Here is a 16,253-nt window from a genome sequence, read left to right as displayed (position 1 = left end):
TTTTAATGTGACACGTTATGACTATTCCATGAAAAGCAGCATATAGTACAGACGTTGGAGAAAACACTCATAAACAGATGCCATAACTGTTCTACGAATGTTACCGTACAAATTACTCGGGAGTAAATTATATCGGATACAATATGTTGGATTTTATTAAACAAGGGTGACAACTGAAATTCAATATTGTCAATGCTCACAGTTTACTATTCTTTAGTTCTGGACAACACGGTAGAATCATAACAAAGCAGTAAGATCACAACCCTAGGGTAATTTCGATCACTCGCCGTGGCACATGTGTTTTGTGAAGATTTTATATAACAAAATGAATAGAAGATTAGTCTCGTTGAACATTCATCATAAAAGCAGTAATTTGACAAATGGGAAGATAGTTTTAATGGAATGTCTCTTCAATTTAACGTTCAGAGACTTAAATAAAGCACCTTCATTGCCGTTCGTTTTTAGTTTCATTGCCCCCGTTAATTAGTTAAAGCAAGCCAAAAAGGCTAAATACGAGATAAATGCATATGCTATTCAAAGATCATAGAAAAAATCAAGACTTTTTTTCAAGATAACAGTTAGTGCTTTAGAAGGTAATATCGTTGTCAAGTGTCCCTACGTAACATATAACAGCTCTCTAACATACTACAGAAGATTCAACTGTATTGCATGCCTCTCATACAAATACGAGTATTAGTGAAGTTGTAACTCACCAACTGGTGCCTTCATTCAAAATGCGATTAAAAATGAAGTGTTCAATTCTTTCAATTAAGTAATTTAAATAATATTAATGTCACATTGAGTCTATAGACATTTAGCAAGAGCAGGACTATAAGACATTTAGCAAGAGCAGGATTATAAGGTTTTTAGTCGCACGGACAGTTTGTAGATTATATGGCAACATTTTAGCATAAGTTATCGTGGATGCCTCGTGTGCCACCTCCATGCGTTACTTCATGTTTAGATGAGCTCCTCCAACTTTCTATAACAGCCGGTTTACCTCAATTCACGAGGTGGATTTAAATAAGGACATGTCACAAGTCCTGTGAAGCAAGTAACACCTTACCTGCTAGAATACGGGGAGTTCCGTGTTGAGTCCGGTGAGAGGAAAATGTATAAGAAAAGGCGATATCAATTATAAATGTATTTTACAAAAAATAATTTACATAACATTAACAGTGAACACACTTATTTTAATATATTTCATAAGTCATATAAAGAATAATGTAAAATACAATATAAATTTATTATAGGTGCTTTCTTTAATTTTGATGTATATTTTCTAAATGTTTTGAGTTTGATTAAAATTTAGGTTGTTTCAATCACATTACCGCCAATCTATAATTATGCATACAATATATATATATATATATAAAGATGTCGCAGAAGTCTTTACTTGTCAATGAGCTTGTCTAATTTTTTTACAATTAATAATTCAGCCAAGAGATTATGACTCTTTATCACATTTGAATGAAGTTGAAATCATGAACATTAGAAATGAAAAGTTTAGTTAATGAGAAACAATGTCAACAACAAATATACACGAACAATTTAGTACTTGAGCTTTTATGTTGCTTATGCCAAGACATGTTTTCTTCTGCTTCAACATCAAATTTAGCAAAATTATATAAACAAGTACCAGCAAAACAAGAAATCAAATTCATCTTTAATGGTGGAGGAAGACTGAGAAGTATTCGAAGTGGTTCCAAGCGGTTACTTTTAATCAAAAACTTGAATAGAAACATACTTGTTTTACAAAACAACTGGGTGGCGTTTCAACGAACACTAACATTATCTTTATTCTGTTTGAAATTGCTTTCTTTAACAAGAATTACAGGCATAAGCAGGAACTAATTTCAACAACGGGTTCTCATTAGGTTATTTAAATATATCTTGATACAATTTATATAAATATATTTTGGTGAATTCGTAAAAAATAACCGTTGCATGTTTAATGGTTTGTTAAGTGAAGCATGGCTTTCTAGATCATATTTAAATTATTCATTCAATGAGAGAATTAAACATTTGCTAAATGAAAACTGGACCCGTTCGGTCTAAAAGCAAAATTATCATACAACAATATCGAGGACATAACTGAACAATATCGCCAGCGCCATATTTATAAGCATTACAAAATGAAAGACAGGAGAACATTGATCGACGAACGCCCTCCTGTCTTACGAACACAAAGTACTGCATTGTCAACAGCAAAAGCTCATAATAAAACTTCACAACGATCTGAAACATGAGCTGATCCTTACTGATTTCAAGTTTTGTCGTCCATCTTTGTCAGCAACTTTTGTGTCGACGCATCATGTTCATTTAACTCAAATTTTGAGTCATCAAGCTCTTCTTGATCTTTAGACACAACCGGTACGTTTTTATTTTCATCATTATTTTCACTGTCTATATATTCCATTTCAATATGTCCATTGCTATTAGATACATTGATATCTGCTTTTGTTTCAGTGCCAGCTTTACCGTCAGTTTGTGCAGTGACATTATTAACATGTTCAGCAAGTCCGTTAACCGGACCAGGAGTGTCATCATTACATTGTGCGGTGGATTTCTTTAAAACTTTTACCGTTGACTTCTTTGGTGGATCATTCTTTACTACATAATAGCGTAAAAACGACTCAGTTGAACGTCTCCCTTGCTGAAAAACAAGCAAACAAATCCAAAATTATATTGATAAAAATGTAAATAATTAATTGTAGATTTTGGATTTTTTCTATTCTTAATATTCAGAATTTATGACGAGGTTTGAACCAATGCGATATGATAACCATTCGGGCATGCGACACCATCAAATGAACAAGCTTGTTACAAAGATGTTTTTTGTTTTGTTTGTTTTTTTTTGTTTTTTTTTTGTTTTGTTTTTTTTAAATATCATCCTATTTTTAATATTATCATTAAAATGATAAAAAAACTCTATAGCACAAGACTAAACCAGTGTTTCATTTTTTCATTGAATGAGATAAAATGGCAAACCTTTATAACACAAATGAAATGTTATTATAAAATATCAATTTGAAACATTAATGCTATGGTCATGGATGGAATATAATATTTCACTAGTAAAATATAGTTTAATTAATCCGCTGCAGATTGTTTTTCTGTATTCATAATGATTTCTTGAATCTTATCTACCTATGTCATTATATTTTATAGCTATTACTTATCTTATGCACTTTTTATCATATGACGTTACGCAAAAGTCTCCTATTTTTCATATTGTAAAGTCTGATTACAAAACATATTTCACTCCTGTCAAAGTAAAGTTTATAATCTGCTTAATAAAAGAAGCAATGCATTGATTCTCACCTCTACCACAAACTCTCTATCAGCTACTTCCAGTTTGAAATCAGATGTTCCAACATGACCTGTGTTAATCCCGACAGTCCTTTCGATATCTCTCTCCTGAAAAGAATAAATATTTCGGAAATGACACATACATTGTTTGGTACAGGCAAGAGAAATACTTTGGCAACTGCATAGATAAAAGTGTCTAAAATGTAATATGAACTGAATATAATTTACAAAAATTTTAATCTATAAGAAACAAGTTTTAAGGTAATATCTTTATTTATTTTTTGGTGAGTAATTCTTCTCTCTTTCGAACGTTATTGAAATTACTTGAAGACGAACTGCATTCTATTACTTAAAATATTCAATAAATCTGGCAGCATATTTTAAATGATTTTCTTTTTCATAGCTTTGCTGGTGGAGGAAGATACCAAGTGCTTTTCTCCCGGCACTATTTCAGGTCCAAGCATACGTGTTACCATGCAACATCAAGCTTTAACACTCGAAACAATAATCTTACCTCTACGTGGATACGTTTTACGTTGGTGAGCAGTGCTGATTGTAATGTGTCGAAAAATGAAAACAGTCCTTTGATTTCCTTTCTTTGGTAACCAAGGAAACGGGCTTGTAAGGAGACACCAGTTCTCTCAATGAAATGAACTATTTCGTGATAATACACCTGCAAGATAAGATATAAAGTGATAGTACACATGGAAAAATATTTCGTGATTAGTATTTTAAATAAACCAAGATAATAGACATAGAAAAAAATAGTACCTGGTAGAACACCTGAAAATATTTGATTGTGATGATTATAGGAAAGTTGGGGACTTCATATCCAGTCAGGGACAAGCCGTTCTTTCCTTCAGAAAGAACCTACACTTAGTACTGGTTGTTTCTAGGACGGTAAATGGATTTGAAAGAAAGTGTGTTTATAAGCATATAGTTTCCTACACAAACTTACTGAAGTAATTTAAGTATAACCTTAACACTGTGGCTATCTTATCAGAGATAATAATATGAGCCGCGTCACGACAAAACCAACATAGTGTGTTTGCGACCAGCATGGATCCAGACCAGCCTGCGCAGATAGCCTGCGCATCTGCGCAATCTGATCAGGATCCATGTTGTTCGCTATCAGTTTCTCTACTTGTAATAGGGTTGGTAAGCGAACAGCATGGATCCTGATCAGACTGCGCTCATATAATTTTCAAGCGTTTAAATTGACATTGACCTACCTCGCCATTCCCGTCTTCGTCAAGAGCCTCCATAGCTTCATCTACAGTGACATTTCTACCAAACAATCTCTCAACGTAACGCTTGGGGAACTCTTCTGTCTGCAAAATACAAACATGGTTATCTTATGTCACTAATCCTTAGCGATATGCCGCCAGTAAGTAGATAAAATGTCATAAAAATTAATGCGATCTGACAAGACTCTATAAATGTAGCTGCTCATATTTTATTGAATTTGTCCTCCCTCAAAATAACTATTCACAATTCCCTACTTAAAGCAAGATAATTCTCCGCAATTGTTACAATGGGCATATTTTCTGATTTTGATAGCTTTATCGTTCAATATGTATGTGTTTTCGTTGAGATGTACTTTTTCTATATGTTTGCTTTTCCCAAGCTGAACAAATTAATAAAAGTTTTACTTTAAATAATTGTTGACTCAGCAAACAAGACTTATTCAAATGTTGTAAGAAAATAGTCTTCATCTAAGCTACTACACTTACGTTTAAAATGAAATTCAAAATTGTCTTAAAATATTTTGGACCTTAATTTATATAATGATTAACTAAATGCGATACATTTGTGCTATGTTTACGTGAAGCAGGCATGGTAAATCTCATATAGCAAGACTTTAACGGATGGGGGAGATATTTGGTGCCAAGTTTAGCACTATTTCACGCACGATCCGGCACTTGAGTAGAATCACCAACCTAGACCAATAAGTAAACTTCCTCACATGAAGTAATCCAAAGTCCTTCACAAGATTATAGAATCATACTGACGAGCTTCAAGAAGCCAATGTAAACAACCCTAACCAAAACCGTAGGCTATATTAAATTTCATATAAAAATTAAGACTTACATCATTAAGGGCGTTTTTTAACTCTGATTTACTTATTTTGTCGTCATTGTCTTTGTTGTGTTTCTTCAGCACCTGAAAATTAAAAGAATGATTGAAATAATTAAAAATAAATATTAACCGAACTCCGAATCACTAAACATGTGCCCGGTAACAAACTTTAACAAACAAACTATTCCTATCCAGTAAGTTCGTAGATAGGGAAGACATAACCATGTTAATAATTCAACCGAATTTCGTCAATTCTTCAAACAAATAATCATGATTGGTACTTGTTTAATTGAATTCGAAAAGCTACAAATTTTAATCAATAACAATCTTTTGTTTGTTTTTGTTAAACCGGCTCATTTATAAATACATGTATGTAAGATACATGTATATAATATTTACCTTCAGAAAAGCACTGACTGCATGAAGATTGCGTATGTGTACCAATTTTACTTTCTCTTGCATTTTCTTCTTTCGAATCTTCTCCCTGGAAAGATATTTTCATTTTAAAAATATGCAGAAAATTATTTCCCTACAAAAGTGAAATAGATATTATATTAGATTTTATACTTGGTAAAGTTAATATGTAAAAAGGACTGTACTTAGTGTTTTTCCTTTTTTGAGCAATACCACGTGAAAAAAACATTGATGTAAACAAACCTACTTATAACCTGACCCATTACTTCATATAGACGTCTTTTCCCCCCCCCCCCCCCCCCCTCAAGTAGTGGTGTATCAATCAAGACGAATTACAGCCCTTTAATACAGGAACGCCATTTGCATGTGAACATACGTCGTAGGAAATACGTTCTATATCAAATTATATTTTCAATGTTAGTTTGTTATTATTCTGTTGTAAATTATAATGTGAGTATTCCTTTGAGGTAAGTTTAATGAAATGTATAAATAGCTTTTTTCTATAATGTTTTATTTGATATTATGCGTAATGCAAACTATATGATCTATATTACATTATTAGCAGTATAATTGTATTGTAAGTTGATTAGCCGTAAGAGGGCGTTGTTGTGCAATACATAAATATCCAGAGGTTCAGTTGGGTTGGTGAAAGTCAGATTGTCAACATCTTATGTTGGAGCTTTGAAGTTATACCTGCTATATATGATATTGTCTGTAATCCGTGTACGCTACCGGAAATGGTTGCAGGCTTTTATATAGTACAAAGTAAAACCGGGTTGCATAATATTTGTTGGATAATTGTTTTGAGATAAATAAACAGAAGCATAGAAAATACGAGCATAGTTAAACAGGAAGGCATCGAAACGTTATATGTTGGAAAGGCATCGATACTAGGAAAGTCTAGGATTTGGGATTGTTAACATATATATCCATAGTGTGTATTGTTTATTTAATATTCGTTTGATTCAAGTTGACTGATTTTATATTCCAATCATTTTGAAATCATTGGTCTTCAATCATTTAGGTAAGGAAACCTAGAGAAAAATTATTAATGTAATAAATTGAATACAAATAACAACGTATATTTAAGCGCGGTATTGTTACAGTGGAAAAATGCTTTATCTAGACCCCAAACACTAGTTTTCGTTTGAGAAATGGTGTTAAAAAGTGATACCTTTTTCGGCGCCATCCCCTATCAAATAGATACGTCAAGGGGGTGCCAGAGACGGGACGTGCCCCATTCTGTTTTTTGGGGGGTTTGAAGGGTGTCGACAGATCACCTTATCTCCAAGAAAACTTTGGACTTGTGAGAGGCTAAAAATGGCCTCAGGTTGACAATAAGGTAACGTGTAACCAACGCTGAAAAGACTTTTACTCTATCTCAATCCATTGAGAAGTTTCAGCACTTTGAAATCAAATTTGATTGAAAAATTAACGCAAAATAGTTATTTTTTTGGCAATTTTGAGACGCCCCCTCGTTGCAATGGTTACAGGAAATTTAAGATTTAGTATGCCGTTATAAAGGCTATGGTCCAATTAACAATTGTGCCAAGCTTGAATAGTATTAAAGCCTTTTTATAGTTTCATAGCAATTTGAACTTGAACATGTAACAGGAGGCTTTGTAACACCGCACTTTAGGATCAAATGCACTTTGGGATCAAATCGAGAAAATGACCCCAATGTGCGTTGATATGCTACATATCAACGCACTTTTGGTTTTAGAGTTCTGAAGTTGTCAACTGAGTTCTGCTTAAATACTGTGTACTGACCTTTTTTCGGTATCCCACACTGAAATATTTGAGGTAGAGCTCAAGATGTCGGTTGATACTTATATACAACAATATTTCTAAATGTCATTTAAATACTTATGTAGCAATAATTAAAATATGTGTTTGATGTTTTATTGAAGTGTTTTATTAATGTTACCACTTGAAATATCTAAAAATCGCGTCTATATAACAAACAACTATAGTACTCAAATTGCGAATGTATTCCTACAAATTCGAAAAATGTCATGTTATGTCAGCCATTTACTAGATAACTTTTAGTGTCATATCGAACCCCATATTAAATATGATGGGGTCTAATAAAATGCAAATAATGTCATCTCAGTGCATTTTAATTTCTATCTTAAATATTTAGATTCTAAATATTTAGACTTGTAACAAGTTAGTTATAAAAAAATTATTTATCATAAATTGAATAAAGTTCCGTGGGCAGTTACATCAAGCCTTTTTCACATCATTATAAACCGAAAGCAGTAAAAGATGCAAACGTTAATTTACAGCACGGACAGTTAACACTTTCAGTATGTTATTTTGGGTCATACTTCAGGTTTTGAAAAACGTATCTGTTTGATGTACCATTAAAACCACTGCCATTTTGAAATCAGACAAGATGTATTTTCCCGAAAATTACAAAATGTACGTGATTGAAAATAATGCCTGCCGTAATCGGACGTAAATTTCATTTAAATAATTATACACTTATGATCTTGCTTCTTATTATATGGCACCCATCTTGGAACCCATTTGAAATGTTTCATTTTCCAGTAGTGTCAGGAACTGGATTTTAATTAGATGGAAACATGTATGACATGCAATCTCTACAATTATTGACACACAACGCTAGCTCATGAATATGGTATCAACTACAAGATATTATTTTAAAACGTTCTAATTCATTGAACTCTTATGACCCCAAAGTGCGATCGCTTGTCTGATGTTATAAAAAATCCATATGTACCTGTGTACCGCACTTTGGGGTCAAAGTGCGTTGAACCCCAAAGTGCGGTGTTACAAGGCTTTTCAATAAAATGCTAATGAAGTAATGGGATAAGTGTATGTCTTATAAGAATACTTATTATTAGTACCATTAGAATGTACTAGAACATGTGCGCTCATCAGGTACAACAATATATATCTATACTTTTATTTCGCTTTAAGTTTAATAGTTCCATGTTTGGCCTTTTCACTCACGTTGTCTTGTTTTTATTTTACAAAATGACTGTACCATAAACACACATAAAACAAACCACACACTTCACAGTGCAAACGCCTACTATTTAGCTGAATGTAAACCTATGTTGCATTTAGCATAGCAAAATATGAGACTGTATTTGCATAAACTAGCAACAACTGTGAAAACACATTAAACAACACAAAAAGGTCGACATCTCAATACATCCCCACACTCCTCTAATTGCTCCACCCTTTCAAATATAATCATTGATTGATAAAATGAACACTGTCTGTGTCTGACACTACTTCCGAGATGAAAAAGCTATTTAAGGGTATTAACGAAAAAATTACATCTTGCTTTCTTACGTTACATCGTGCTTTCTAACTTGTGCATCTTGCATTCTGACTTGTACATCTGACATTCTGACTTTTACATGTTGCTTTCTTACATGCACATTATGCTTTCTGCTGTGTGCGTCTTGCTTAATTGTATGTTGATATCATTATTTAACGAGCAATTATTATTCATTTGTTGATCTTGTATACATTTGTATTAATTAAATTTATAACTTTACCTGCAACTGTTTGTATTTGGGTTTATTTACTCAGCTTAAATGACGAATGTCATAAGGTAGAATGACGCATAGCCGAAAGCCGACGATACTATGCGACATCTGGTGTAATAATATGTGACACCCAAATTATGCTAACAGGCGGCGCTACAGTTATATCTTCGGTAAAGTCCGTATTGCGGTTCGGATTCAGTTTACCAAGTTACGTCCCTTTGTTTCCACTATGGAGCAAATAAGGTAAACATATATACAAAACGATATAACCAATTTTTGTATTTATTACTGAAACTGTGTGGGTCAAATTATATTTCAAGCTGACAATGACAAGTTACACATTTCCAAATCAATGATTTTAGAGTTATTTTTTATCAACAAAACAATGTTGTTCAAAGTGTTTGGGTATGAAAGGTGATAGATATTCCGGATACTCGTATATTTTCGGTAATTTCCGTATGGTTCCGTACATGTTTCCGAACTTGCGCCAAAAGAGTGTAGTTTCCTGCCTTGTTGTATTGCACTCAGTGCGTGTTTCCATGTATTATTTATACATGTATAATCGATTAACATAGGTTTCCTATTTTTGTACACATTAAATGTAGACAGTTTACGATCATTATAATTAAACTGAACTGATTTTAGCATCAAACATATAACTTTAACGTAGACAAATTTGAAGATAGTCAAATAACGAACGATTCATGCAATTTAAAGCAAAATGTGCAAGTCATAATGCAAGATGTGCAAGCCAGAATGCATTGTGTGCATGTCATAATGCAAAATGTAATAGTAAGAATCCAAGATGTACAAGTCAGAAAGCACAATGTAACGTAAGAAGGCAAGATGCAATTTTTGCGTTAATATCCTTCCATATTTTCACACTTCTTTTATTAAATAAGTAAACCATACATATCGTTCAACAGTAGATGAAAATGATGCATATATTTCATTTCTACCCACATACATACATGGAGATGATTAATAAACTTCTGGGCCATTTTTTTCTTAGCAAAAGTGATTTGATTTGTGACCAAAACAAACGCGTCTGATATCTTATATAGTTATTTAATTATTGATTAGTTTTTGCAATTTTATTTTGAGGAACGGTGATGGAATCAAAGGCCTTTGCCTTTAACTTGAATACGTTTTAATGTGCAATTAATTCATGCAAAATTTTACCTATTTTTATATGTATATTTCAGTCCTATACACCCTTATGGCTATTTTTTTAAGAGAATTGTGCAAGCAAGTTGATAGAAGCACATTTCATTTCAGTACTGCAAAATAACAATCCACATAAAACATGTATGTTCATTGAAAATAAAATAAACATGCCTGTTGAGTAAGTTAACACGCTGAATAAAACAATTGATTGTTAATACCTTCTAAAAACTCACCTTAAGAATTCGCTGCAAAACAATTTTCATTATTTTGCAAAGACATTATAATTCACATATATTGCACAATCTATTATTACATTGGCCCCTATTTCCCGGAGGGGGGAGATAGGGAAATAGCTAGGTAATAAGCCTAGTTTTATTTTTTTTATGGACTGACACGAGTATCTTGTGGGTTTGTTTTAACATGCAGTAAAAGGTTTTCAGCGTAAATTTTAACATCCGATTATCCCTGCAAAGAGGAGCCTCTGACAAAATATTCAAAATACAAACACCGAAAGGAATGCCGCTCATCAGTGATGGGAGATCCCAGGTTATAATTGACTTAGTAAATAAAAGATAAATAAAAGATTATAAGAAATAAAATGAAAACTGAGAAACATTTTAGATATTAGTAAAATAAATTACAATTGAATATTTGGGAAAAAAAGCAGACAACATTTATAAATCTGAAAGAAATGCGCTTCTATTGTTTTTTGCTTATTACAAAAAAAAAAAAAAAAGAAAACAACAATAAAGCTTGAACTTACTTTGCTAGTTTTGTGTCTGGAAAGGGAGGTAAGTCTACGCCGAGTCTTTGTTGTAGAATATCTCGCAAAATGTCCCTTTCATTATCGGCATACTGTGAAAAAGAAATGAATCAGTAAAACGCATACCAATTGAACCAAGTACTTCCCTATACCCGGCATGCTTTCACTCGGTTGCCTGGTGGATTCTGGAATTGTAATTTCAAAGTTGGACCACAAAAGATGGGTGAAGACATTTCAAATTCACGAGTTTTTAATTCAAAATATTAACTTGCAGAATTTACCATTTTCAGCATATCTGACGCCTATTGTCTGCATTGGTCAATCTGGACAGAGGCTATGTTATGTTGAAAGTATAACTGAATAACTGAAGAAACAAACTTTATATGATAAGTGTTTGTATGCACTTGTGCTATGAACACTTTAATGTTATGTTTTTGTTTATCTTTTATATATTCTTTGTAGTTTTAATCGCATGCATGTAATATGCCATGATTAAATAAATAAACTAAACTAAACTGTACGTAAACCGCATTGCAATCTTGCATATTAAAGTCTTATTAAACGTATTGAATGCTTATGGTGATAAATGACACACATGTCGCGTGCAGACAAACCAGACTATACCTTCGTTTGCTTAATTTTAGTTGTTTTATTTATCTATTTATTTATTTATTTATTTATTTATTTATTTAAATCCCCTTAACTAACATTGAGCAGTTCTACATTCAAAGCAGGATGAGTCCATTCCACAAAGGTCAGCAGCGTTCATATTTCAAATAACTATAACTTACTAGAAGGAAACCTAGTGTTGTTTCATTGTATGTACCGAATCTCTCTTTCTTTTCAAACAGTTTGGGAAAATTCTCCAAAGGTTGTAGTTTGTTCAAGAAACTGTCCTCCATTTTCATGGATAGCCACCATCCTGTGAACATAAAATATTTTCATGAAGATATGATTACATAATTACTTATTATGCTCTATAAAATTATCGTCGGAACCCACGTGTACTGATTTCACTGCACTACATTCATGAGAATGAAGTGTACAAGTAACTTGTACCATGGGTTACCGAGAATGCAGTCGAATATAATTTCTTCAGTGATTTGAGAATTTAATAAATAAATAGAAGATATTGAATGAGTGTAAGTTTAATACTGAATTAATTGAACGAGTTGAATAAAATTATTATATGCGAGCATAATATTATTTTATTCAACGAGCTCAATAAGTTTATTATCAAAACTTACACGAATTTAATATTCTATTTATCACATACAAAAAATAAAGACCGTTTGAAGTGAAAAAAAATTTTTTTTCATCGAAGCACCTATATATGATAACGCTAACATTTATAACGAAAATGACGGCACGTCAAATATATGCACAGCCGTGCAAAACCATTTTTACGGAGTCGTAAAAGCGGCATTGGTATGTGATAAATATGTATAGCAAACACAAAATATGGACATATGTAATTCGTAAATAAATCTTCAATATATGTGCTCAACAATCCAAAATATAATTTGACTCTAAAATACATTTTGAACATGTTTCTTTTTTTTTCTTATATTCGTTTAATGTCTTACATTCGTTTAATGGTAGAAATGAGACGAAACCTTTAACTTTGATATGATATTTCAGTATGAAATAGCTCCATTTAAAATGAAGTAATATGATATAAACGGTATCTCATTACTTTCGTGATAATAATAGTTCTTTGATTTATTGCTGTTTTTTCTATCTCTATGTTAAACAAAATTTATTTGTAACTATTATAATAAAACCATTGACGCGGAAAACATTTCAAAGTATTATTTATGATGCTCAGTGTAACGATATATAGCTTTCCCATTGATATAAAAATTTGAAATAAGATTATCATGTGGTTTTCTTTTATTGACAATGACATTGACTTTTGCCCTAAAATAAGAAATAAGATACATCATTTGCTTAAATTTTGTAAAACGTAAAAAAACACACACACTAAAAAATAGCAACAACAACACAGATGATAAAATATAAGTCTCAATCTCAAAAAGAGTTAAATGCATCATACTAAAATGATAAACGTATCACAAAATACCTATTTTATCATTCTCAAAAGAGATAATTGACTCAATAAAGATAATTATCTCATACCCAAAATTAATAATTGGTAAATGCTAACAAGTAATCACTGATTCATACAAAAAGAGGTAACTTTATCATACTTGAAAGCTTAAACTGTCAGGTATACAAATGTGAATTTCTGCCTCATTTTCAAAGATATAACAGCCTCATTAATAAATTAAATAATATTGAATACAAGTATAGTTGTGTCATACTCAACATATACATAAAAGAGATAGCTGCTTCAGACTAAAACAGATTACATTCTTATACGTAAAAGAGGTAACTAGTGTCTTATACTTAAAATATGTACCTGCCTCACGCTCAAAAGAGTTGACCAAATACTCAAAATGGGTTGTTTTTACTCAAAAGCTGTGACTGTGTAATAATAAAAAGATTTAACTGCATCAGAATCAAAAGAAATAAATTCATATACTAAAAGAGCCAACTGTATATGATCAAAAGAGGTAGTTAACTCTGGCTTAAACGAGATAACTGTATATTCGCAAAAGAAGTAAAACTATCTTATATTTAAGAAAGACATTATTCAGTCTTATACTCAACAGGCATAATTGTCTCATATTAAGAATATATAACTCTCGCAGAATAGATTTTTGAATTAGACTCTGTAGAACATTGCTATGTCACTCCTTAGTTCTATTTTAAACATGGTATTCGTCAACCTTAAAACCAGACGATTTTAACGTTAGATATGTGAACTGATAACCAATCTTAAATTGAATTTACAAAATTTAAATGGGTTTACAAAATCGTTTTCAAAATAAATTATAAAAGCAGGTTTAAGTGTTACCTGGGTAATAAATAATTTAATGTTTGTTTTTCGTTTTTTCTAACAGGATGTGGTTAATAAACACTTTAAAAGAATTCGTTTTCGTGAGTAATAATATTCGTGATTTTTGTTCAAATGATACGTCAAACTGATTAAAATACTTTGCTAAAGTCGACTCCGTTATGTCGTTACGTTATTCCACAAATCGATCGTAAACTATATTCACATTGAAGATAACTAACCAATAATTATGTCCATAAACTCTGTATTGACTCTTAAAATAAATGAAGGTGTGAAATTCTTTCTTGAAATAAGATTTTATCTATAGAATAAACAAACATCTTAGTTGCTCTTACACTATCGAAAACGGTTCTAGTTTATATTAATTCATCGGAAACCATTTATATGGGATATATTGAAATAAAAACAAACTAGTGAATTAAAATCAGTTATAATAATATTGATGAATATCATTTAGAATATTTGTTTAGCTGTGTTTAAAAAGTAGTTCGGATGGTGTTATCATTCTTTGCGTATTTTATAAATGGTTATGAATTATCAAGTCTTGGAGGGCTAGCCATGATAATGATTGGGTTATATAACCAGTAAAAGTCATGCCGTCTGACCGTATTGATGACATGCTATTGTATAAGCAATAGCCAGTAACACAATCGCAAATCAATACGCTGTTAGTGTATCAAGAAATGTTACTAGGATAATCTAATATTATGTTCCAATTAGTTTCTGAAAACACATTATCTTAAACATAACCACGTGATCATTTACAGAACAAAATGTTTTCATCGTAGAAGCTCATAAAAAGTCAGTCAAGAGAAAGAGAAAAAGCCCATTCAAAACATCGTTATAACTATGTGCGACAAAATATCAAGAGTAGCAAATTATCAATCTTTGCAGTGTTTGTAACTTTCTTCAGTGTGTAAATGTCTATGGGATGGTGAATGTAAATTAAATGCTTAATTTTTTTTTTTTTTGACTATGATACAAAAGAGAAAGAACATCAAAACACTCGGCAATCTGATTTATACAAATCAGATAGCCTCGTGTTTCGATGATCTTTCTATGAATTACTATTTGGGGAAACAAGCATTTCAATATGTTTGTACTAAATATTAAACAAATGCAAAATACCAACCGGCGTCACAAAAATCCAAATCTTATAAAATGATAACAATAATCTACACTGCATTTTTGAGAGAACATTAAGTAAACTAATACCTATGCAATTAGTCATCAATGATGTGAAAATAACATTTTAAGCGAAAAGTATTTTCAATTATCACTTTTAAGTTGCGTTTCATGGCCGTTTAGATTGTTCAAGAATGTGTCAGGTAGTTGTAAGCCGCAAGCACAGCAAGGTTGCTTTGTTAGATATAACTCCTACTTCTAAATTACCATCAATGAACTAAGCATGCTATGCTTTGAATTCGAAACACATCATTGTCACTCTATGAGCAAAGCGGGAAATCAAGTCACATTAACCCAGCCAGTACTCTTTAAGTCTTCAAAGGTGTGTGTAACATGTAAATGGGGGCTTTATGAAATGAAATAGCTAAAACATACACCTATGCCTTATGTGGTGATGAAATGAATATCAGTTGGTGATTAACAATTCTAGGCAGAAAGGGAAACTTTGTAATAGTTGAACTTGTTCATTGATTCTTCTGTAAGTTAATTACACAAGATTTGCCATGCAATATGCTACAAGTAAAGCTATGGTATAATCTGAGAAGTGCTTAGAATGCTATATGGCTTTTTATTGTTCAGCTGGGACATGACGCAGCAATCTGAATGGATACTTAACATTTCATTGGTATCAACATGGGGATAATCTAAGAATGGATTTTATGTATTGAATGTTTCCATGTCAAGCAATAATACAATTGTTACCGGGATAGTTATACATGGTTTTGTTTTAGTTATATCTGTGTACCAGGCACAATGATTGTACTTAATCATTCCATTGTAAATTGTCTGATATTAAAAGCAAATTGATGGCCGCATGTGACTGAATCTGATCAATAACCGAGTTATACAAGTGGCCATGTTATTTGTTTTGTAACAAGAATTAAGT

The 16,253-nt window shown here is 31.9% G+C and overlaps 1 protein-coding gene across 8 annotated transcripts in view; it reads right to left on the bottom strand.

Annotated features, from left to right (window-relative positions):
* Nucleotides 1–1,131: 1,131 nt before the first annotated feature.
* LOC132743755 (uncharacterized) overlaps nt 1,132–16,253 on the bottom strand; it is a 78,810-nt gene continuing 63,688 nt past the window's right edge. For all 8 annotated transcript variants that reach the window (XM_060732342.1, XM_060732336.1, XM_060732319.1 and 5 more), the window contains 8 exons: nt 12,054–12,184; nt 11,263–11,354; nt 5,791–5,875; nt 5,404–5,475; nt 4,545–4,643; nt 3,827–3,985; nt 3,325–3,420; nt 1,132–2,656 (listed from right to left, as the gene is read on the bottom strand). In XM_060732342.1, the coding sequence (XP_060588325.1) occupies nt 2,267–2,656; nt 3,325–3,420; nt 3,827–3,985; nt 4,545–4,643; nt 5,404–5,475; nt 5,791–5,875; nt 11,263–11,354; nt 12,054–12,184 (1,124 nt within the window). In that variant the 3' untranslated portion in view covers nt 1,132–2,266. The remainder of the gene's footprint in view (nt 2,657–3,324; nt 3,421–3,826; nt 3,986–4,544; nt 4,644–5,403; nt 5,476–5,790; nt 5,876–11,262; nt 11,355–12,053; nt 12,185–16,253) is intronic.

This window comes from Ruditapes philippinarum, unplaced genomic scaffold (genome assembly GCF_026571515.1).
Source record: "Ruditapes philippinarum isolate M1 unplaced genomic scaffold, ASM2657151v2 ctg3414_1_1_1_1, whole genome shotgun sequence".
NCBI lineage: Eukaryota > Metazoa > Mollusca > Bivalvia > Venerida > Veneridae > Ruditapes > Ruditapes philippinarum.
This window is presented reverse-complemented; position numbering and strand designations above follow the sequence as displayed.